The sequence below is a fragment of the Lepisosteus platostomus genome, chromosome 5 (genome assembly GCF_059453375.1).
Source record: "Lepisosteus platostomus isolate fLepPlt1 chromosome 5, fLepPlt1.hap1, whole genome shotgun sequence".
In the NCBI taxonomy this organism is placed as follows: domain Eukaryota; kingdom Metazoa; phylum Chordata; class Actinopteri; order Semionotiformes; family Lepisosteidae; genus Lepisosteus; species Lepisosteus platostomus.
This window is the reverse complement of record NC_142615.1, coordinates 34,457,390-34,482,449: the sequence shown is the minus strand read 5'-3', so window position 1 is coordinate 34,482,449 and position 25,060 is coordinate 34,457,390. Positions and strand designations below refer to the sequence as shown.

General features: G+C 41.3%; 1 protein-coding gene, 1 long non-coding RNA gene and 2 other non-coding genes across 4 annotated transcripts; all 4 read left to right on the top strand.

The window, feature by feature from the left end:
- The first annotated feature begins 1,116 nt into the window (after positions 1-1,116).
- Positions 1,117-12,152, top strand: LOC148665783 (scavenger receptor cysteine-rich type 1 protein M130-like). The gene is made up of 9 exons (XM_088630961.1): positions 1,117-1,153; positions 6,216-6,560; positions 7,861-8,082; positions 8,231-8,329; positions 9,120-9,434; positions 10,228-10,530; positions 11,295-11,348; positions 11,523-11,725; positions 12,147-12,152. Exons 1-9 carry the CDS (start codon positions 1,117-1,119, stop codon positions 12,150-12,152), a joined length of 1,584 nt encoding a protein of 527 aa, XP_088487087.1.
- Positions 12,153-12,192: 40 nt separating this feature from the next.
- LOC148665782 (uncharacterized) lies at positions 12,193-16,461 on the top strand. Its single transcript, XR_015936599.1, has 3 exons — positions 12,193-12,581; positions 14,456-14,548; positions 16,401-16,461. It is a non-coding gene; the product is annotated as an uncharacterized LOC148665782 (long non-coding RNA).
- Positions 16,462-23,243: 6,782 nt separating this feature from the next.
- On the top strand, positions 23,244-23,317 carry trnak-cuu (transfer RNA lysine (anticodon CUU)). Its single transcript has one exon. It is a non-coding gene; the product is annotated as a tRNA-Lys (tRNA).
- A 1,285-nt stretch (positions 23,318-24,602) lies between these two features.
- Positions 24,603-24,674, top strand: trnar-ccu (transfer RNA arginine (anticodon CCU)). The gene has a single exon. It is a non-coding gene; the product is annotated as a tRNA-Arg (tRNA).
- Positions 24,675-25,060: the final 386 nt, after the last annotated feature.

Genomic DNA, 25,060 nt, shown 5'->3' with positions numbered 1-25,060 from the left:
GATAACCCTCTCGATAAGATCTGTTAGGTTTATATGCATATTCTATGTATTAATAAATGTATCCTTGTGTATTAGTACCTGTGTGTGCGCGTTGTTTGAGTTATGTCGCATGGTTGGATTCTAAAGCCATCAAAAGAATCAACTTTGTGATTTACTGCTACAATTAATAATTGTCTCGGTAAATGCCCAAACCCTACAGAACTGGTGCCTTCAGAGAGCCACTTTTCTTACATATTTGGCGTCCCTGAACCGGTTTTCCCTACACCACCATGTTTTAATGCAGCGCACCCTAATCGTTTTGAATAGCTGAATCTATATTCGTATAAAATGTTTTTCAAAATAAATACAGTAAGTGATTGAGTTAAAGACTTTGATGCATAAAATGTTAATGAAGAAGGTGGAATACAGCTGTGTATTTTTTTTTATTTTAGGTACCACTACCAGCCATAAAGAGTATTAATATAATTTCTGATGTTCAGAGACATTATGCTCGTGCTGTTTTTTTGCTCAGCTACCAAAAGTTCCCTTTAGTTGTAAAATTCCGTATCATATATTCCATATTAAGCACATTTAAACATGCACAGTAGAGAGATTTAATGAAGCAATTGTTTCAATAACAACTAATGCACCACATGTGCCACCTGTCGATCACCTTTGACCAGTGTATCACATACCGCGACAACCTGAAGCCCCATTCCCGCATCACAGGGTTTTACCGCTCATTCTGAATGGCTACATCTGTATATTCATTGTTCCAATTTAGTTGTGCAACTTTTATCCAACCAGTCCTTTGTTACAGTATCTTTACAAACCATGCATATTTTTTTTGCTAAATGAATTTACTAAACCTCCTTTTACTTTATAACACTATAAACGTCTCACGTTGCCTTCAAGTGTTCATGACAGCAGGAGGCTAGCACCTCTGGAGTGATACCAGTGCCTATTGGTATCAGCATCACCTCCTGTATTGTTGGGATACAAACACAGTTAACCTGGGTAATCCTGTAAGGAATTTGGTTTAGATTCTGAAGTCAAAATGTTATTGTTTTTTTTCCCTCATTCTATGTTCCCGATATCTTTTTGCTTTATACATTTCCAGATTGGAAATCCAGAAGCATGGAGAAGAGTGTGTTTCTCATCCTGCTGTTCTCAGGTCAGTGTTTTCTGCTGCATATCTTGATTTCCATTATCTGTTTATTAACTTTAAATAATACTTTCAAAATAATGATTATTTATTTGAATACATAATAAGTATATTATTAAATTATATAAATGCAGAATACATTACTTAAAATTAATTCTTAATTACTTAAAAAATATCTTTCCCTTTATACAATATAGATAATATTGTTAGATAATTAAGAGATACAAACAACAACCAACATGAAGGTTAAAAGCAGGAAGATTAGAATTACTTGGCAATGAAAAAGCACTAATACCATTAATGGACAACCATCTCCAGCTGGAAAAGATTATGACAATACACCAAACAATGTGTTTGTGAAGAACACATTAAACAAACATTTCAAAAGATCAGATATATCAAATTTCTTTCTGTGGAAGGCAAATATAAAGCCCATTGACATGACTCAGTATTAGTTCGGGTGTGTAGCTGCGTCAGCATGCATAGGCTGCAAAGTAACAGGTAATAGGTTTATTCCATGCTGACAAGAGAAGAAAGAAAACACAGTATTAGAAAGAAAACAATCCGTATTAGACAAGTGGAAAAGCTGATTTCTGCCCTGCACCAACCTTATCCACTGATGTCATCCTGACTTTTGTGTGGCTGCAATGCTTATCTGAAACTCTCTGTGTGTTGTGTGTTTCCAGGGCTCCTTAAACTCTCTTTGTGTCGCACACGTCAGTATCACTTTGTGAGCACACCTCTGAATTGGACCGATGCTCAGCGTTATTGCAGAGACAAGTATATTGACCTGGCCTCCATCCAAAGCAGGGAACAGCTAGACAGGCTTCTCAGCAATGCAGACACAGTATTCCAGGCCTGGATAGGACTATATGTAGAATGGCAGTGGTCCCTGACAGGCAATTATTTCTACAGTGAGGGTGAGGCTAGTTTCCGCAACTGGCATAGTGGGGAACCAAACAATCACCAGTCAAAGAATGAAGATTCTGCAGCGATGGATAGTCAAGGTACATGGAGTGATAGGCCCTGCAGTTACACCAAATACTTCATCTGCTATCAAGGTAACCACCCCTTTCTCTTTTAAATTACTAAGACCCTAAAAATGATTAATGTTTCACACAGTTGTAGTCATGGTTGACTCGTCCTCTGTTACAAAATATGATATGACACATCCATATCAATCCAGGTAACCTGTCTCGAAGTCTCTGCCACATAGAGCTGAGAGTTGCCTGGATGATACATTTTCCCATTAGCAATGTTAGTCCATGTGAGATACAGGAGCTGTTGGGATAAAGACTGTGTGTAAGTACCCACTCCTCTGTGCTAACTAAGAGGATTATAAAACTAGGTTGGAGGGAGTCTGTGTATATGATTCCAGGCTGGAAGGAGGAAGAGTGAGTTTTTATTATGAATGGATTGGGTTGGTTTATAGACCTTGGGGACGAAACAGGGGAGGCCTGAGGAAAAATGGTCCTGAAACTGGACATCAAGAAGTGTGCATTGCATGTAAGTGTGACAGTGCATTTTCCTCCAACAGAAAAGAGAGAGGAGTCTAGATGACATCGGTTGAGTCCTGAATACTCTGTCTTGACATCAGCAGCCAGCTGAGAGATTACAGAGTGTGTGAGATAGAAAACAACAAATAACCTGGTTATAGAGCTGTGTTCCAAACACGATGAGCAGAGAGAAATAAGGATGGGCAAAGTTACTAATTGCTTAGTGAAAAACTGGTGCTTGATGTAGACTATGAACTCAAGAGCTGAGTTGAAGTGAAGATTGGGACTGGGTGGCATGGCTAATCTAATTGGATAGTCTATTGAATGCCTGGCTGTGAGTAGTGATTAGCGAACTGTAGGTCAAGGATTGTACAACATAAAGTTAATGGGTTTGAATATTCCAGTGCCTGATGATTAATGAAGACATAATTTGAAGAGTTGGTGGCTTGTGTGACCAGAATCAAGTGAATAACAGCCAAGGAGGAAGAGGACCATGTGGTCTTCCCTGACAGGGTGACAGGCTGGCCATATTGGAATTAGGGAAGTGCTTGTGTCAGCGATTGTCACAGAGTTTCCAAATGCACAGGACACAAAGACAGCAACTTATTATTTATACTTTGGAACTATCTACCAGCCTGCTTGATGATGCTAATATACTCTACTCATGCACCACACACTTTTTGTCACCTGGTTACACTTGAAACAATTGACCTAATTACGGCGTGACAATAACATGAGAGATGAAGAGTTAACCATGATAGCATCTGCATAAATCTCTACATTTGTAAGGATTTAAGAAATAAAGTTTAAGGCTACTTAAAAAATAATTCAAGAAACAAACATACAAAATGAGAAATTATTTTTGTAACACGATTTAAAAAAATAGTAATTAAACATCTAATAAAAAATCATATAATATTTACAAATACCCTTTGTCTATTCAGATGAAACAGACGATGCACTGACATACATTCTGATCCGGGAACAAAGAAGCTGGCCACAGGCTCAGAGATTCTGTAGAGAGAGGCACACAGATCTGGTCAGTGTGAGGAGCCAGAGGGAGAATGAGAAGATCAAAAACACGGCAAAGGGCAATGAAGTGTGGATCGGCCTCTACAGGGGGAACTGGAAATGGTCAGACCAGGAGAGCTTTTCATTCCAGAACTGGGACACCAGGGAACCGAACAATGTGGGTGGAATTCAGGGCTGTGGTGCTGTGTACTTACAGGACAGTAAAAGGGGAAAATGGGATGATAATGTTTGCACTTACCGTGCTCCTTTCATCTGCTATGATGGTGAGTTGAACACAGTTCTTTTGAAAGAATTACGGAGATTCAATTCACATGCTAACATAATTACAATTCTCATCTAACAATAAATCATTTCATTTAATCTCCCCACATACCAACCCCACGCAACTCATCAATCACCAACTCATGACTCATTTGCTTACTAACATACTTCACCTTCTCTCTCACCAACACACCCCTCCTCCTCACACATAAACACACCCCACCTCCTGACTCACCAACACACCTCACCTCACCTCATCACTCACCAACACATCTCACCCTCTCTGACACCAACACACCCCTCATTGTCACACTCCAACACACCTCACCTCCTTACACTCCAACACACCTTCCCTCCTCAGACACCAACACACTTCACCTCCTCAGACACCAACACACCTCTCATCCTCACACACCAACACACCTCACCTCCTTACACAACATCACACTTCACCTCCTCTGACACCAACACACCTCACCTCATCACTAATTAACAAACCTCACCTCCTCACACACCAACACACCTCGGTCACACAGCAATTTAAACTTATTTCACAACCCATATATCTCACTGCTCACCATTGCTGTGGCAGCTTCTTATCTCAAAATGTTACTCATTCTTCTTTTGTCATCTTTCAGTGGTAAAGAGTTAATGGCAGTTCTGTTTCTGCTTGTAAATACAGATCTTTACAAAGTGAGGCTGGTGGATGGTAGTAATCCCTGCTCAGGGCGTGTTGAGGTCATGTCTGATCTGACCTGGGGCACAGTGTGTGAGAATGACTTTGACTGGAAGGATGCAGAGGTCATCTGTAGACAAGAGAATTGTGGGATTCCCAAAGCTGTCTTGGGTGGAGCTTACTTTGGAGAGGGGCAGGGTCCAATCTGGTCAGAAAAGATCCAGTGCCAGGGCAATGAAAGCCACCTGACCTTCTGTCCAATCTCCACCAGACAGCACCAGAACTGCACCCACAAAAATGATGTGATCCTTGTTTGTTCAGGTGAGAGCATCAGTTCACACTTGCTGAAGAAATAAAAAAATATTTGTGAGGCCATTTAGAATTTTCAGGACTACAAGGTTTTGTGCTTGCTGGAATTTTTTCTATTATAAACAATGATTTGGTCCAAACGCCTCTGATGATTTTTCCCTGGAGATCAGTGGAGAAACACTAGAATCGGAGCACAGGAGTACTGGTGAGGCTCAAGACATAATGAGTACAACTTGGAGCTGTTCTTGCAAAAGTATAACCAGTCTCTCCGAATGCCAAATTACACTATAGATCCCTGAGTCATCGAATCAATATTTGAGTTCTTGCATATTTCTAGTTTTACCCAGCTGGAATCTGGGGGTGGTGGGGGGGGTGTTTTCTGTGTGGATTCTGTAAGAGTGAGGTCAGCGGAAGAGAGGGCAGGCAGTTTACCAGCTGCTGTCCTGGGTGGAGCTGAGGAGTTTGATCCTTCTCAGTAAGATTCCTATGATTCAGTACAGTTCAGGGAATCAATTCAAATCAGTACTCACCCTGTACTTTGCAAAACCTCCAGACAGCCCTGGTCCAGCTGGACAGTTACTTGGCAGCTCAATTTAATCCCACTGATTTTGGCAAACAAACTACCACAAAGCTCACCCGTCCAGCACCTGTGATGCAGTTGAAACTGTATCTTCTCAAGCCACACTGAGTTCACTGACACGGTCATCATCCCTTCTCTAGAGGGCGCTCCTACCGTTTTTGTTGTGTTTCCAGTTTTATTTCTCCTAGCTGTGTCTTATTCCTTTTTCTCTTTTTAAGCCCGCCTATCCACCAGGCACAGGAGCAGTCCAAGTGCATGGCCTTTATCCTGGAGTTCCTGACCTACTGAGTCCAGGGCTCGGAGAACCTTGTCCCGTTATGCTTTTAACTATTCGTATTCCTCATTCCCTATTTTCTGTGTTAGTCTCGGATGGATCTCCCTGCACCTGGACCTCAGGCTGTGCCCTGATTTCCCCCATTGGACTTCCCTTTGGACTGTTGTCATCACACCCCTGTGTTCCTACTTGACCCGATCCTGCTATGTTTTCCGTGATGGCCTACTTCAGTCACTTCCGGATTATACCGTGTCACATATGGACTTTAACAATGCAATTAACATGCTCCCGAGACAGCAATCACTAATCAGAATTACTCATGCAGCTCTCACTCTCCCTCCTTCCCACACACAAACCAAGACCCGTTTCCTCCTGGCTTTTTATACAGACCTGTAACTGAGCCCAAGCCAGTTCCACACATAGTTCCTTTCCTTCACAATGAGTCTCACTCTGCCTGTTGTTTCTCCTTTTAGGATACACAGGGTTTAGACTGGCAAATGGCTCGAACCCCTGCTCTGGCCGAGTGGAGTTGGAGTACGACAGCAAGTGGGGGACAGTGTGTGACCAGTACTGGGACCTGAGAGACGCCAGTGTTCTTTGCCGACAGCTGGGCTGTGGGGTGGCTGTAGCCACTCCAGGACAGGCCTGGTTTGGAGAGAGAGAGGGCTCAGTGTGGAAAGATCATTTCCTCTGTGATGGCAGCGAGGCTCACTTATCTCTGTGTGCAACATCTGCCTTGGGGGGAGTGCTGTGCTCTCACAGGGACGATGCAGGACTTGTTTGCTCTGGTGAGTTCAGGAGGGTGGCAATTGTGTATTTGAATAGACTTTTTAGAGTTTATAAATGTTGATTGTGATTCTGCAGTGGCACAGTGATCACAAGACATGCAAAATAGGCAGATCAAACTCAGCGATACATCCAGTGAAAGACTGTTATTTTAAACATTGTTTGATTTATTTATTAAATAATCAAAAATAAAATAAAGCTAAAATAATCCTAGCTCATGTTCAAGCTCCTAACTGACTTAGTGATCTCCCTAACTAAACACCAGGCAGCTATCCTGCTAACTTGTGTGTTTAATTGTCTTTTATGAGCAAAATAAGGTTTTTCCACACTCTCAGTCCATGGGCGATGTTCATTCCACAATTCAGTTTTCTCCTCAGGTCCTTACTCTTCTGTTTTCCTACAGTCCAGTTTTCTATTAGGTCTGCACAGTTTCCGAAGTAATTCCTTAGCTTTCTCAGTTTAGCAGCCTTCTGTCACCCTGCACTTCTCCCAAAGCAGCAACCCTTCTCCACCTCAGAAGTTAATTTATATGGGCAAGCAGACACCACTTTGAATGCTTGAGTTCACTTGCGGCCAACCTAGAACAGGCAAATGCCTGTCTAAAATGGACGATATTTTGGGCTGGAAGTACTGTTCTTCAAGGATTATGCCCCTTGTGGCATCACAAGATATTAACATATTTACATATTTTATTCCCAAAAGAAGAATTAAATCGCAAAATAAATCATGATGGCAAAGCATGCTTTTATTATTTTAAAGAGGTCTTTGATTTATTCTGATCTATTCTTACTGTATGTAAATATGGTTCTCACATAATGATATTGTCACGCCCTCTGTAGCAAGAGGGTGCTCCTACTCTGTTCTGTCCCTAGTTTTCTGTGCTTCGCTGTCCTTCCGGTGTCTCTCTGTCTGGGGCTATATATTTCCGGGTCACTCATTTACCTTCGCTCAGCATTAACGTTCGGATTTCCTGAGACCCGCCTAGCACAAGGTCGCCATTCAGTCCACTGCCTGAGGGCATTGGTTTCTATACAACTCCTGAACTGCTGAGCCCACCACTTCGCATAGGGTCTTTTTCTTCTCTCCTGCCATTCCACGGCTCATTCCTTCCGATCCGTGACAGATATACAACTGAATTTATTTTTAGAAAAATAGAAGCAGAATCTATAATATAATTTGTCAGAATACATCACCTTTAATATTTTTTCCAGAACAAGGAAATACTTTGTTTTAACTAAATATCTACAGCATCACAAGAATTAAGAGAATAAATATTTTTTTACCTGATATCTTTTATCTCAGGACCAGTGCTTTCAGCCCAGGACGTCCGCCTAACTGGAGGAAGGAGTCACTGTGAAGGCAGGGTGGAGGTTCAATACAACAGGACTTGGAAGACCATTCTCATGGACTCTTGGGGCTACAAGGAGGCTTCTGTAGTCTGCAGACAGCTGGGCTGTGGCTCTGTAGTGCAAATCTATAACTCTTCTCTGTATGGGACAGGCGACAGTGCTCCGTGTCTGACAGGTATTCAGTGCTCTGTAGTATAAGTCTACAACTCCTGCCTGTTTTGGACAGTGACAGTGCTGTGTGTCTGACAGGTATTCAGTGCTCTGTACTACAAGTCTATAACTCCTCTCTGTTTGGGACTGTAACAGTGCTGTGTGTCTGACAGGTATTCAGTGCTCGGGGGATGAGTCTGACCTGGTGAACTGCAGTTCTCCACAGACAGTCATCTGCAGCCCTGGACAGGAAGTGGTCCTGCTCTGCTCTAGTGTGTGCTAAGCTTCTTGTTCATTAGCAATCTAGAGCTGTAGGTGTGAACAGTTTAATCAGTACACTTTGAAATGGCTTGAGACTGTGAATGTTGGTTTAAATCATCCAAATATCAGAGATCCCATTTAATTAATATTACTTATGAACTTGCAGGATTTAAAGGAAGAGGCAAATCTTTTCCTAGAAGCTGTGTTCTAGAAGCAAATTGGATTGTAGCACTGGATTGGATCTCAGTTGTTTGGCATTTATAATATACTATATCAATGCACATGAGGCTTTGTGTGTTAAATCCTTCCTTTACTAATCATCAGTTTGCACAAGGTGATGGAAATAAAAAGTTGATAAATTCTTAAACCAATTAATAATGAATGAGATTTAATGTTTACAGTCCCTTTTTTGTGTTTATTGAATAAATTCAGTCGGTTTTCTTTCCTCTCAGTGATGCAACTGTTTCATAACTTCTAGCCTTCGTTACTTTTTTAAATATTTTTTTATTAAGGGTGTATTTTTCACAGATGTTAATATTTCACCCAAATACACACCCGGCAGTATAAAAAATCATCATTCCTTCCCAAGTAGTTAGAAAATTATATTTGTAATTTACTGTTTTATTGCATTTTAAATTTTATTATTATTAATTCTAATACTGGAAAGAAAGGTATTATTGCTAATACTGTCTGTTCCTCTTAGACCATAAATCTCTTAGCAAATTGTGTCCCTCTAGAGGTCATATTCACGTCTTAGTAGTAGACACCTCTGACCCCTAACCTCTGACTCTCTGCTCCTAGTCCAGCGCTCCCTCAGGCTGGTTGGGGGAGGAGATGATTGTGCTGGGAGGCTGGAGGTTTATCACAGTGGCTCCTGGGGGACAGTCTGCGATGACTCTTGGGACCTGGCAGACTCTCAGGTGGTGTGCAGGCAGCTCCAGTGTGGGACGGCCCTCAGTGCCCCAGTGCCGGCCTCCTTCACCCAGGGAACTGGACCCATCTGGCTGGACGAGGTGGGCTGTATGGGGAACGAGTCGTCTCTGTGGGAGTGTCCCTCAGCAGGGTGGGGACAGCATGACTGTGGACACAAGGAGGATGTGAGAATCCTGTGTTCAGGTTAGAGGGCTATATTTTTTTGTTTGAAATCTGTGCAAAGGTGTAAATTGCTATTATATGTTTTTAGTCTTTAAAAAATAGACATATCCCTTTTAGGGATCAAAGTTGAAAGAACTGGAGTTTAATAGATAGATAGATCTTCAGCGGGGACTATGAGGAAATCATTAAGACCTTAGGAAAAATGGACAGAGCCAAGTACAACAAATACTAGAGGAAAACATGTTTCCATCTGCTGAAGATTTAAAACTGGGGCAAAAATTCTAATTTCATTTGGGCCTCAGAAAAACAGACTGAAGCTTCTGGGGCTGAGGAGGTGGAGAGTAATGTGTGAAAGTGGACTCTTGGTCAATGTGGAGCCACCAGTGCTGACAGGAGTGAGTGGGGAGAGAATATCAGATGATGGAGGCAATCTTGGCACAGACGCACTCTGGAGATCATTTATATTTGGTGTCAGTGCTAAGTGATAAATATATATATAAACATTTTGGATTGGATATCAAGAATTGATTGTGCCACTTCATGAAATAAATCACCGACATGTACACTATGAGAACTTAAAATATTATTAAAATATTATATTATTATATTTGCCATTATGTTCATAGGTGTGAAAATGTTTATCTATAAAAGTCTTGTGACTCTGAGTGCTCTTTGTTGAAAAAAATGCTATAGATCAGACCCAAATATATTGTAGAGCAATATTGTTTTTGAGAATTTTAACTGTTGTATTGAAATAAGGTTAAGCTGTTTATGTAAGAGTAATTTCTTTCTTGGTTTCTCACTTTCTTCCCAGAGCACAAGCAGCTGAGGCTGTCTGCAGGTTGTTCAGGACAGGCAGAGGTTTACTACAATGGCACCTGGGGCAGCATCTGTGCCAGCAGCATGACAGACACCACAGCTGCAGTGATCTGTAAACAGCTGGGCTGTGGAGACAAGGGCACCATCAGAGAGACAAACTCCAGGCTGAGCCCAGATCCCAAATGGCTGGACTTTGTCTCCTGTCGCAAACACGACTCCACCCTGTGGCAGTGTCCCTCCTCCCCCTGGGGTCAGAATGAGTGTGAAGACCGGGAAGTGGCTGAGATCACCTGCTCAGGTAAAAAGATCTCATGCTTTTCTTTGTCATAAAAGAAGTCTATATTGATTCTACCATGCTAGAACGTATATGAACTGTGTGGAATGAGAGGGTAATGAGGGACTGGAATAAAGGCTTTGCAATTCAAAGAACATGTTAAGAATTTAATAAACTATTTTGCCTTCTGCTTTAATAATTCATCAAAAGCAGACTTCAATAAATCATCTCTCCATCCATCCATTTTCTAATCACTTCTTCCAATTTATAGTCACACAGGAGCTGTAGCCTATCCAGGGTCAAGAAATCATGATGAACAAATTAACCACAAAGAAGAATTAACCACATAGAAGTCATATGTCATATTGAATAGTAATATGTTGTCTCCCTGTGGTCTTCATGTGATCTTATACAGTGTGTTTTTGTACTGCTTATTGACAATCATCAACCCATGACTTAATTACCTAGGTATACCAAGTTAAAATTGGAAATTATTTTTGATCAGGGGATCCTCCACATCTCAACTAGAAGTGTTTACTCTGCCAGATATCACAAAAGTGTATCTAAAGAAGAAACACTTCCTAGTCACCTATAGCTGTAGCAAAACTTTCAGTCTAATGCGTGTGTCAGCAGCAGTTTAACCCTCATTTATTATGTACATGTTGCCATTGTAATGTATTGTAATGAAATGTAGTATAACAGTAATTACTGAAGTATTATAAAAGGTCTTGTCAGGTACAGTTTCCAGGTCTCCATTCCGCAGCCTCAACAAAATCCTGTTTTTCCAGCCTCCAGCAACCACAGGCCCTGTTCTGAGGACCCCACTCAGCAGCACTGCACAGGTTAGTTTACAGCCGCTGTGACTCCAGAAGCGTAATCATCCCAGCATGGGATGATTCAATCAAATGTTACAAAGCAAACACTCCCCATGATTAACCAACAGGCACCGCTCCTTTAAAGTCTGCATCCAATCAGATCTCTGGGGTTCTTACATTGTTCTGGTTTTTCATCATCAGAGGCTCTGCGCCTGGCTGGAGGCACTAACTGCTCTGGCCGGGTGGAGCTGCGGTACGAGGGCTCCTGGGGGACAGTCTGTGACGACTCCTGGGACCTGCAGGATGCCCAGGTGGTCTGCAGACAGCTGGGCTGTGGGGACGCAGTGAGTGCAGCAATAGAGGCCTCATTCGGACCAGGTAGTGGCGCCATCTGGCTGGATGAAGTGAACTGCAGGGGCAGTGAGCTTCACCTGTGGGACTGCTGTCACTCTCGACTGAATCAGAGTGACTGTCAGCACAAGGAGGATGCAGGGGTTACTTGTACGGGTAAGATTGGAGGGATGGAGGATTTTCAATACATTACAAACAGGGATTCTTATCTCTGCAGGAGTTTCGTATTCTGCCATGTCATTTCCTTTATTTCATGATCATTCTAAGCAGGGGCAACATTCAGCTCTTGTTAAGCCAATTAATTTAGTTGCAGGAAGTGATTCAAGCCCAGGCCTATCTAGGTTCTCCTGCTCTGATCTCCATTTGTGAATTCTCTTGACTTTTCTGACAAATGTAAAGGGATTTAAATCTGGACAGACAGCTAGACCACATGCTTGATTTCTCTAAAACAAGCTTTTCTTTTCTCTTCCCCAGGTTTGACAACTACAACAGTTACAACAGCTACTCCAGCAGCAGCAACAAGTAAATTACAAGGCTTTCCTGTTCCAAATAATCCTTATTCTCCATACTTATGCGTCTTCACATATGCAGTGCAGAAACCTTTTCTCTCTCTTCTTGGCATGACACTAACAGTTTTACTGGTCTGGTGGAGGGGGTTGGTTGACCTTCTGTTGGGTTCATCTGATTTAAGCTTCAAGGGTTTGTATTCAACCAACACTACATCTCCCCTTCTGAGTTCTTCTCCTTTCCTGGCTTTACCAGGGGTCACTAAATCACCCAGACAGCCAAAGCAGGAGGCAGGAGGCTGGACTGTCCCGGCTGTGGTCTTCTTCCCGTTGGGAGCTCTGGTCTTTGTGCTGCTGGTCCTGCTAGTCGGGCAGCTGCTGCAGAACAGGAAACTGCGTAAAGGTAAGGAGTGAGTCCAACTGTGAAAACCTGAGATGGTGTTTGTGTTTATTACACATGTAAAAGTAACTGTATGTCACGATTATTGTCCCTCCTCCTTAAGGGTGCTCGAGCCCTTTCACTTCAGACTTAATTCTGTGCACCTGACCCCTTTTCCCAGCCCACCTTAAAAGCCAGGCGCTGACGTTTAGCCTGGCTCTGCATCTGGTTTCCGCACCATGCGAGTCCGGGACCTGGAAGCGCCTGGTCCCGTTAAAGTTTTAACCTCTGTTCCTTTTCCTTGTCCGCCGGTTCCGACCCAGTTCGTGTTTTTAATTCCTTGTTTGGATGGATCACCTGGCTATGGACTTTCTTGCGTTTTTGGATTCCCTCTGTGGATTACTTTTGGATTGTTTGCCTCGGCCACACCTTCCCCGTGCACCAGGGACACGCCCCCCCCCCCCCCCGTTTTCAGCCCAGTATTCCTGCATGACTTTTTCCTAGTGTTTCCCCACTTCTTCGGATTGTGTCGTCCGCATAGGGTCCGGAAAGAACTGTTCCTTACACTGTATATGCAAGTTTATGTTCAACTGTATATCTTAATAATCAAAGGATACTCAACCTCAATGAGAAAGAATCTATTCACATTTCATTTCAAACTAAATATCCTAACAAGTTGAGAGAATCTTCCCAGGTCATAGACTCCAAACTAGGTGTGCACACCTGTGCAGCAGCAACAGGTTTACATTGATCTGTTCAGACTTTCACAAAAGACATTTAGTCAAGCTCTGGGATGTGTGCTGTCTTTCACAGAGCTTTTACCTGACAATAAATTATGATCCAGGGATTCTTGGTGGGATTTCAGTTTGGGGAGATCACAGGCCAAGGTTCCGGGACTTTGGGTTTTGTTTCAGTGTGGGGTTCTTCTACAGTTCACTTCATTCTGTTCTGCTCTACTGTGTTGCTCTTGGGTGTTCTTGTGTGTTCATTTGTTTAAGTGTTATGTTAGGTCCCATTTATTGGTCAGAGCCTTCTATGTGTGCTCACTATGTACACATTGAAAAGTTCTTCACCTTACCAAATTAGGACAACTAATGGTGTCCTCTTTTCCCTTTGTTTCTGAAATGGCTACTTAATTGCTTGGCTATGGATTAGACTGCTTTCTTGTATTCACATCGTGATCCTTGAGAATATTCTCTTCTGCCCTATATACAATGTGTAAAGTGCATGATACATAAGTAAGAATTTATTGTATCTTAATTTCAATAAGATACAATAAGAAGGAACTTAACCTCACAAATATTTGTTTTCAGTTCATCACATTGAATTTGTGTTATGATGAGGCCTGATGTTGCTGAAAGCTGTGTCTCACAGGAGTTCTGTATTTTCCAGAGGCTGAAGGAACTAAGGAAGGTGAACAGGAACTAGAGAAGACAGAAACAGGCAGGGAAAGCAGCCACTGCAACAGTGCTGGGCAGTTTAGCCTCAGGTCTTGGACCTCAGGTTTCGGGGTTCACTGCTAGCATGTCTCTAGTAGCAGCTCAGTTATCTCAATGACAGAGCACCTTTCCAGTGGATTTTATACAAAATGCCATGTTTGATCAATGGGAAGACTGAGTGGCTGATTGATAGGATGACAGACTTATTAACAAATGGCCAGAGTGTATTTGAATAGGAGCTTCAGAAGAAATGTGATCATTCATGGTAATGCTATGGTGTCCCGGGATAGCAGTAGTTTCTGAGCTGCTGTCGGTTTGGTTGCAACATTGTGCAGTTATGCAGTGACAAGTGGTTTTGTCTTCCCTCTGTTAAAAACACCCATAAGAAAATATAACAAAAAATTAAATATTTTAAGATATCCATTAAGCTGTGTGTCCCCTTGTCTGTTCTTTCCAAAGCTTTAGCTGAAGCAGAATTCGAACCCATGAATGTCTACCAAGAAATTCCATTCAAACAGACTGTAGAGGGGGCCCACCGCACCGCCAGGAGAGGTGAGTGGACACACACACTGGCAATGACAGCACCCCCTCTTGTACAGGAGACAGGAGATCACACTGTTGACCACTCAATACTTAAGTCTCAACAAGTGAACAAACACACTGACACAGAATGTGTTCACAGGTTGTCATTACCGACTCTGTGAACCAACTGGATGTGCTTTCTCAGCGAGCAATGGATGCACAGCAATCTTCTACACAAAACATTTCAATTTCACACCTCAGAGCAATAGTGAAGTTACTCTTAGGGACACTGTACCTGGGGAAAGATAAAGACTTATCATTGTTGTCACGCCCTCTGCAGCCAGAGGGCGTTCCTACCCTTTCCTGTCCCTAGTTTCCTGTGCTTTGCTTTCCTTCTGGTGTCTCTATCTCTGGGGCTATATATTTCCAGGTCTCTCATTCACCTTCACTCAGCATTGACACTCAGATGGCCTGAGACCTGCCTAGCACCAGGTCGCCCCAAGTCCGCTGCCTGAGGGCATTGGTTTCTATACGACTCCAGAACTGCTGAGCCGGGCTAATCTCCCATTCCGCCGCTACGAATAAGATCTTTTCTGCTCTCCTGCCATTCCACAGTTTGTCCCTTCCAACATCCTTAACAGAATGCTGAGCCTACTACGGACCCCGCGAGTGGCGCATTTTTGTTTTTCCAGCAGGCTTTTTTTTTCTCCCTGGGCTTTTTTTTCTCTCAGCTCTCCTATTCTAATAATGGGATGCTCTTTCCGACTGTGAGCGGGCTGCGGCCTGGCTTTCTTCGGGTTGTCATTCCGGCATCTGTGATTGAATGTTGAGCTGGCCCTCCTATCCTCATTGCTGGATATCACTCCGGTCATCCGTACCTGTGAGTGGGCCGTGTGCCTGGCTTTCCTCGGGTTGTCTTCCGCCGATATTAGCGATAGATTGGTGAGCCTTTTTGCCGTTCTTCTATTCTTATTGCTGGATATCACTCCAGACATCCGTGCCTGTAAGAGGGCTGCGGCCTGGCTTTCCTCGGGTTGTCAACTCTGATATCAGTGATAGAATGTGAACGTGCCTATTGCGCAGTCGGCGGTATTTTTCCGGGGTTTTTGTGTTTTGATTTTTAGTTTTTGCTTGGTGTTTTGATTTTTTCACTTCCTGTTTTCCCCTTCTCTCTGGTGCCCCTTCCCCATGTGTCTCGGAACTTTTGGTTCCTATCTGTTTTTTGTGGTTTGTTTCCCTAGTCTCCCATGTTTATCTTTGTTGTGGTTTGTGCTTGTGTACTTTGTTTTAAGTTTCTGGAGCTCTACCTGACCCCCCCTTCCTCTACCCAATAAAGGTTTATACCCTGGAGGAGGGGGCAGCTCTCAGCCGTGGACTCCCGGAGGTTTCCTTTCAGTTAAATTAGGTTTTTCCTCCCCCCAGTGCTGTGCAGCTCATTTATTTGTATGGGCGTTAGGAGCCGCCCATAAAGGGAGGGGGGGTACTGTCATGCCCTCTGCAGCCAGAGGGCACTCCTACCCTTTCCTGTCCCTAGTTTCCTGTGCTTTGCTGTCCTTCCGGTGTCTCTCTCTCTCTCTGGGGCTATATATTTCCGGGTCTCTCATTCACCTTCGCTCAGCCGCTATGCATAGGGTCTTTATCTCCTGCCATTCCACGGTTTGTCCCTTCCAGCATCCGTGACACTTGGCCCATCTGACATCCGTGACAATTGTTTAGCTAAATAGAAAGAATTCAATGCAGTATTCACCCGGTCTCTTCTTAGAAACACAAACTCTGTGTTACTGTTCACATCCTGGCTTCTCTCCTAGTGGGAATAGCCAGTAGAGGACAGGGAGGCTGCTGTCTGACTGCAGGTATTACTGGTCTGTCCTCCTGTTCACAGGGAGATTCCTCTCTGATGAGCTGACTTCTGAATATGACAATCTGGAGGATAGTAAGGAGCACACTGTCCCAGGTAAACATTGCCCACTTACACATGTGTACTCTATCAAGATTTGGATAAACTCAATTTTGTTGTTTTGCAAACCTCAGTAAATCAATTTAGCCCGTGTTTGTAGGAAAAATGCAAGAAGCTCATTGACTTATTTTTAACATGCTATTTGGTATTATGATGATGTTGGACATGTTAATGCCCACTCCAATCTTGAGTTAACTTTTTAAGTCTTAAATCATCAGGCTGTTATCTTGTCTTACAGGGATATGTGTCCACATCAGTCCTGTGGCCAATATACACTGTCCTCCAAAATTTTCCTCTGTTCTCTATCTACAACAGTATTTTCTTGATTTGCTATTACAACTTATTACTTTGAAGTTGTTAGGAGTAATTAAAGAAATTAGAATAGAAAATCTAAACAAATTCACAAGTAATAAGAAGCAGCAGAAGAAAATAGCAGTGTGTTTGTTGAAATTAATTTACTAGGTGAAACACATACTGTATTTAATTGATCTCTTGTTCCCAGGAAAACTCCTCTGTGATGAGCTGCAGTCTGAATACGATGATGTTGAGAACAATGAGAATGAGCCCATCTCAGGTGAGGGCTGTGGTAGTCAGGGGAGCTCACATTGGGGGTGGGAGGTTAAGCAGGTTACATAGAGTGGGTTTTACTCAATCCCTGGAGTGCCAGCTGGAATCCCTACTCAGAAACGTTACATGAAGTCCTGACTAAAAAACACATCTATTAGTCTATTAGTATATTCTATTAATATATTCTGTTTTCTACAGATTTTAAATTGGAAGAAAGTTTAGATCCCAATCCCATTTACTGTTCTCCTATATTTAAATTGAAAGCAAAAAGGATGTTGGGACAGGCTATACATTTACAGTAATGTATGTATGGTATGTGGCATTACTTGGGGGCGTGTTCAGTGTGGAGGCGGAGCCCTGGATAAAGGGTGGCGCGTTGCCCTAGCAACCACAGCTGTGTGACTGCTTAAGGACCACAGCATTTGAGGCCACATTTTTCCTCTGTTTTACTTTCTTTTTTCTTTTCGCCTGTCCCGCCGTGTATCTCCTACTGGGACAGGTTGAGTTCTTTTTTGTTTTGGCCTCGCTCTTCTTTTCTTCCATACTGGATCCCACTAAATAGGAATAGTCCAGTCTGGATGCCACTGTCCCAAGTGATCTTTCTTTTCCCCCAGGGTGGACCCCTGCTAAGAGTGATAGTCCAGCCTTTTTTTTGGTTTTCGCTATCCTCACACTGATGCCTCTGCCCCATCAGAATGGGCGTCGAACTTAAAGGTGGTCGCCGTGGCTCCTCCCACTCCCACACTGTTGCAAATAATATAAACAATATAACATTTTTAGAATTTTTAAGGAAGACACATTATCTAATTAATCTGTTTTTGATGTTTCTTGTTTCTATTTTATTGGGGATATGAATATCTGTTTACAAAATACATATTTTGTAATTTTAAAGTTTTCTACTGTGTCTTTTTTGTGGAACTTTGTCAGATTTGTGGAACTTTTTATATAGAGCCATTGTTGAAGATGATACCCTGGCTTTTTTTCAAGAACTACCTGGTTAATATCCTGGATCAATTAGTTACTGGGAACCACTAGTTACTACTGATTTTCTTGAAAATAACCTTTGTATGGTTGTATATGCTATAAACAAAGGTGAAAACAGCTACCATTTTCTATATATCCTTTCATTAAACAATTAATAGGTATTATATTCTGACATTAACTTATTTCACTCACATTTCACATTTTCAAATTGTGGGAAGAATGCCAATTGTAAACTTCTCAGCATTGATCGCCACATGTATCTTGACAGATGCTTCGGTTAATTTATATCTTTTCCACAAGCTTGTTTCTTTGACTAACTTTTCAGCCATTGTAGGCCTAAGTGACTAAACACATATATGTGCTTTCAGCACTACACTTTTCATTACTAAAAACACTTTTCTTTAAATATATCACATATTAATCTCCAATATTCTCTAAACACCACCATTAAGTTTGTTTTCACAGTAGCAAAACTATTGTGTAATAAACAAAACAATAGTATAATGCTGACAACAGCACTTCAGACAGAAACTGCTATTTCTAAATAGCAAAATAAACTAATATTTCTAATAGGAAAAACAAGAACAGCAGCACAGACTACATGTCACAAGACACAAGGCAAGCCAAGCTTTTCAACAGTGTGTTTCATAACCAGGTACCAAATAATAAAGCAAATTAATCTTTTTATAGGTATATTTATGTAGTGTTTCAGTTAAGAGAAGCTCCAAACTCCATCCATAATTCGCAATTCTCAAAAACAACATCACAAAAGCAAATATTTGCCAAAATATATATGAAATATGCCAAATATAGTGAACAAAAAAAAGAAATGGCTGCCGGAGAACCTATTATGTTTTCAAATAGACTGGGCTATGGAAAACATTGATTTAATAGTTAGAAATAGCTCCCATAGCTCCTAGCTGTTCATCACATTGCCTTGTGTTTTTTATCCATTTTTTTCTGTCAGTGAAGATCCCATTTCCTCTTGTCAGGCTGAATCTATTTGCTGGGGCCTGTCTTCCTCTTGTGCTGACTGTGTTTCTCTTGTCGGTGTCTCTCCTATTGCCCCTGGAGTGCGGAGTCTCCTGGCCAAAGAGCCCTCAGAAGACGAAACTTCCTCTGTTGACAGCACTGACTATGATGATGTCAGAGTCTAAGCAGCTGTGTGAGCCTGACTGTGTTAGATTATAGCTTGGGACTGAGTAAAACCAATATAATGCACCTTTTGTTCCTGCACTGCCACTGTTAAAATACTATTTTTTCTCTCCCTTAATGTTTTCAGTTCTATAGCTTATGAGGATTATGAAGATCCACAGAATTATAAGGTTAGGGCAGTGTACAGTAATTACAAAGTCACTGGCCTAGTGAGACCATGTTAATGTGTCTCCTGCTGTTTCTGCCAGGCTGTGAGACTGACCTACACATTTACTGTATACCTTTAAATTGAAAGACATTGCATTGCCACAGAAGGTCTAATGTCCAGCAATTCTGAGATCAGCACTGAACATTGTGATCGTGGTTACCTGTTAACTGCTGCTGACAGACAGATGTGTCTTATTTCCAGCACATGTAGATAAAAGAATGATCAATCAATCGGGCCTGATTTCATCTAGCAATTTCCAAAAACCCTGCCTTCACAGAGCACTGAACAACAAAAACAATGTGTATACATCAGGGGAAATACAGAGATAGATACAAGCAAACAGAACAAGCAGCAGAATTGTTCAAATGATAAAAACATCTCACACGTAGACAAAAATGACTAAAATAATCCTACATTAATCCCATGCAACTGCAGCAAGGCTCAAACTCTAGACTCTTCAGTCAGAACTGATGAGTCATCTTTTCAAATTAGGTTTTGGAAGACTGAATGTAACCCGAATGCTTTTAGAAGAATAATTATTTTTGTTTTGAAGTACTCCAGGATGGTTGGGTATGAACTTTGCAAAATAAACATGTTGTCTAATAAACATGTCTGGATGAGTGTTGCCGCAGACATCTGAACACACAGATTGGAAGTCACGTTCCTGCTCAGTGGCTTTTTTGGCTTTGATATAGTCTAGCTTTTTATACTTACATAAGTCATTTTTAATATGTTTGTAATATGCTTTATGTACTGTAAATTGAATGTATCACTTTGGGCTAAATTTTTAAATAAAGCTTTACTTTTCACAGACCTGGTGAAAGTCTTTTTCCTGGTTAATAATATAATATTGAAAGTGACAGTAGGGTTAAGAACTACAACCATATACAGTACATATGGTTCAGCCACAGAACCAGGAGATCATATCTCTTTCTTCTAATAATATTATTGTGGTTTTGTTTTTGTTACAGAGAGATCTTGGTACATAGTATATATATAAAACAATTTTTTGTTGTAATTCAAGGTTCTGGATCGTAAAAAAAATATATTTTTCCTTGCTGAAAGTCTAACACACAAGAGAGAATGGTGATATACATAGAAAACTTGGTACCAGATGATAATTTATAGCGGCTTCCTGAATATTTGCCCTGTAAGAGGCACTTTTTTGTGGAAACTATCAGGTTTTGTTGTACTATCGTGTGAACTCTTGCTCTTAAGATGGTAAGAGATTGCATTTGGTATTGCATGTAATTAAATGGCAATTCTTTTATTTGCTCTGTTTCCTACAGTATATCAGGAAAATAAAATATATGCTCAGTAGAGGGGCAAAGGTTTTGAGTAGTGTTGTAGGAAGTTTCTCTAAACACTTAAATAAAAAAGCAGAAAGAGATTATTTTTCAAATAGCGAATATGATGCCTTTTTGGGGCCGAATATTAGACAGAGTCATCGTGCGGAGTTTATTCCTCCTCTACCGCAGTCTCTGCCTTGGACCCACCCCTCTTGGTACATCAATTTTCTGTATAGAACACCGAATATCTTGAGGAAGTCTTGCAAGCGAGGACTGCTGGATTATTGAGGTACAAACATTGGTTCAAAATCAACATCCTCTGCTATTGCCGTTGCTTCTTTGATAGTTTCTTCAAATTCTTCATCTGACCTTCAATATCGAGGGATATTTATCATAATACTATACAAATAAACAAGCCTCTTTTACAGATATTTTAGATGGTTGGCAAGGTGTAATCCTCAGCTAAAATATTTTAAAAGTACAACAAAATAACATAATATTGAACAGCACTTACAGTAGGTTAACATTTAGAATTCAAATTAAGGTAAATATACGAAAATATTAAAGTACAACTCCGGTCGACCTGTTGTTTTGGCTTGTCAAGTTCTTAAACAATTTTGCGTTGTATTTTAAATTACTTAAGTTGAACATGCTCACACAAGCTCACACCTGAAGAAGGCTTCACAGCCGAAACGTTGTTTTCTCTCTTCTCTGTTCAGCATGAAATAAACCTATTACTTGTTCCCCTGCAGACTACGCATACTGATGCAGCTACCCACCTGAACTACTTTTATTAATAAAGCCGTTTATTGATGAAATTCATTCTGAATAGTTGTGGTGTCTGGAAAGGAATTTTATTTAAAATAACAATAATCTTCAATCGAGTGGTAAATAAGTTCATTACTTAGTGTCTATATTATTTCCACTACATTGAGGGCAGTTCCAATTGAGGTCAGCTGCAACAATCATGGCTGCTGAAATTTGTCAGCAGCTCTGTACAAAACCTATTCTCAATTGCAACAAACGTAAAATAACAACTGCTGCCCATTAGATGTTACTGAAGTAGGAGACTAACAAACCACCTCTTCACAGGTTAAAGCAACTCAGTAGGGGACTAAGCAGAACATTACATTTGTCCTGAATGTAGTGGAAATAATATAGTCACTAAATAACGAGCTTATGCACCACTCTCTTGAAAATTATTATTATTATATTTAATTACAATTGTTTTCCAGACACCACAACTATTCACGATCAATCTTATGAATACACGTCTTTTATTAATAAAAGTGTTATTTATTAATACGTGTGTTATACGTGTATTTAGATACTATGTCGTTCAGTCTGTCTGTTTGAGCGTCGTCCTGAAATTCCCACACGAGGGAAGTCACACGAAAGAAATCACAGAAAAGATATACAGTATCGTAGAAAGAAATCCAGAGTGGAGACACCGACAATTGAAAACGGCTTCAGACACGCGATGCATGTGGTCTACCACTGAACTTAACTCCACACTGCTCCTTTCGCTTGCGGTTCTTTAATTGTGTTAGGAAGAGTGGGAGTCGACTGAACATTTTAAAGGTCGAAGCAAGACACCGGGGTAAAGTTAGCTTGAAGTTCGAAAACGATTTTGGCACGCCTGTAGCGTTTACACGAAACCTCTTAGAGTTGCGAGAATACTTCCTTTGTGTATAAAATATATTGTGAATGCTTTCTCAGTATTTACTTTTAGTTTTTATGACATTTGTTTGACCAAGCACGAATATTCTTTTGTCGATATCTTCGCAATGGAAGCACAGAATGCCTTCAAACCAAATGCATTTTAAAGACCACGACTTGTGGATATTTCCACAGCCTTTACATCAAACTATCACTGAGTTAATTATCTTTTTTAAAACCTCCGGTTTTTCATTGATGCTTAATTACGCACTATCTGGAACCCGGGGGACCGCTGTGTACAGACGTTCACAACGCGAGAAATACTGTTCAATACGGCTTTGTGTGAAAAACCCGTATATGACCATAGGAAGCAAAACAGCCCTGTCTCCAATTACCCAGACTGTAAGCACGGGAATAAAGCTTTGTTTGATTTCTGAAACCCTTTCTTTATGTCCTGTTTTCATTCAGGTAAGGGTCAACTATATTGACAATACTACTGACAGCAGGAAGATTAAAATATTCTTTACTCAGCAGCTTATTAAAACAGCTCCCATGACGTTCAAACCGACTTTTTTCACAGAACACTGACACAGCTTTGTGTTCTGAATCTCTTTTCTCGTGCTTTTATTTAATGTGGCACAATGCACTGAGATAGCGTGCCAAAACTGTTTTCGAACTTCAACGTAACTTTTTGGACAACCGCGTAGGGCTTGATTTAGTTTAATGCATGAATGCATTTCCTTTCTGCAACAATTTGTTTTTCAAGACATTAATACAGAATACAGAATACAGAAATTTAATTCTTGCCTATCAGAGCAGAAGGAATATTGCCGACAGGCAAGAAAATGCAAGCAATGTTTATTTTTTGACCGGAAAAGTGCGAGTGGAGTAGAGCTTCTCTCGTCAGTCTCTGTGGCGCAATCGGTGAGCGCTTTCAGCCCTTAACTGAAAGGTTGGTGGTTCAAGCCCACCCAGGGACGATCTTCTTATTATTGTCAATGTAAACACTGCCTCCGCTAAAGCCGAAACCTTAAACCTCTTTATATTTGCCGAAAATGCAAGTCTTTTGCCCGTGTCCAACAACAACACTTGAGACCGGGGAAGTCCAATAGTGATCAACACCGCAACTCCCCAGACAACCATATTCACCCATGGAAAAGTATCTTTGAAGGGCTGGCGGGAGATATCATTTACACTCCTGTTGCGTCCTCTGCTAAAATATTTAGAAATATTTTGATATATTTACCTTCATTTTAACATAAATATAAACATAAATGCTGTATAATCTACGCTGTACAGTCAAACACAGGTATATTTTGAGTCTCGTGCTGATCGTCCTGTGGATCCAAAAGAAAATGTTAAAGCTGATACATTTTCGATTGCATCTAGCTATAACGTCCCTGGAAAAGAGATTTTATTAGTTGCGTGCAATCGATATCTTTTACTTTACGTATGGTAGTGGAAATAGTTTTAAAAATGTTTTCTAAAGAAGATTGTATTGCCAGGACCTGCCTTTAGCGCTCAGTAGCGATGACGCTGTTGATATAGATGGAGAAGAAATGTAAGATGAATTGATGATCTAAGCTAAAATATCCCTAACACGCCTCCTGTAACAGTGTTTGTATTCATAGCAAGTAATATTCTTTTTTCAAACCCGAACGTTGCTTTTGCATTAAGTGTTATGTAACCTTTAGCGGTTTCGGTAGCTTCTGAAGAGCGCACTTTTCCAAACTGAAGCCTATAAGAACAAGATTTGACCGAAAAATTGAAAGAGTAGGCAAGTATTAAAACAACACTATAACTTCTTGACTTCCAAACTCTTTCCTGGTTCAGGCCATGTAAAATGACATCATCAGTGGAGTCATGCCGAGGTTGTGAGTTTAAGCCTCACCTGGAGAAGCCTGGTTTTCTGTCTTGACAGGTAAACAGTGTTTTGTGTTATTTGCTTAATGGAGAGAGGATTCTGTGTTAATTGTGCTCTCTCCTGGGAGAGGTCAAGATGAGAAGTTCACGAGGCTGGTGGTAAATATCCTGTCCAGGAATATCGGGGCTGTAGGGGGTCAGATCTATAGATGTACTAAACACATCAGTGGAGACGGTGTGTCTGCTCTCTGTGAGAGAGCCGGGCGGAAAGAATAATCTGTGGTCTGGGAAGAAGAGACCCTCGTTGGAAGAGCGGCGCTCCTCACAGGAGAGAATGAAAAAAATATTTTTCAGGGACGCTGATTGTTCTCTTTGGGGGAATTAAAAGCACATGTGGCGAGTGACCTCGTGGTGCAACGGTAGCGCGTCTGACTCCTGATCAGAAGGTTGTGTGTTCAAATCATGTCGAGGTCAGCTGATGTGTTTGCAGGTGCTGCTGGTACCGAACCTGGAAATTACACCACGCAGTTGGGTTTTATCTGTCCACCACATAAATAATCTGAATGAAATAACAGTGCAGTACAGAACACCCAGTCAGGAGCGTATGCAGCAAATCATCTTGAACACGACAAGAGAAAAGGCACACTGCACATGTGCGAAACATCACGTCCGACTTTAGAGACAGTAACATCAGAGAATAGAAGTTTCAGACCTTCTTTCTGTTACAGGTTCAAGCAAACCTGAAAGTTAGGGAGTGTTTGGTCACTTTTGTATGAAAAAGTGTCTGAAGCCTGTAATTATAATTTGCCCTTTTTTAATTGTGGTTGAAATCAACTCCCATGTACCAAGACCTTACAGTA

Bases quoted from the DNA above. Each gene is read 5' to 3' on its own strand.
- LOC148665783 (XM_088630961.1), top strand. From the start codon at position 1,117: ATGGAGAAGAGTGTGTTTCTCATCCTGCTGTTCTCAG. The intron at 9,435-10,227 runs GTTAGAGGGCTA...CTTTCTTCCCAG, and splicing joins TGTGAGAATCCTGTGTTCAG to AGCACAAGCAGCTGAGGCTG. The intron at 10,531-11,294 runs GTAAAAAGATCT...CTGTTTTTCCAG, and splicing joins GGCTGAGATCACCTGCTCAG to CCTCCAGCAACCACAGGCCC.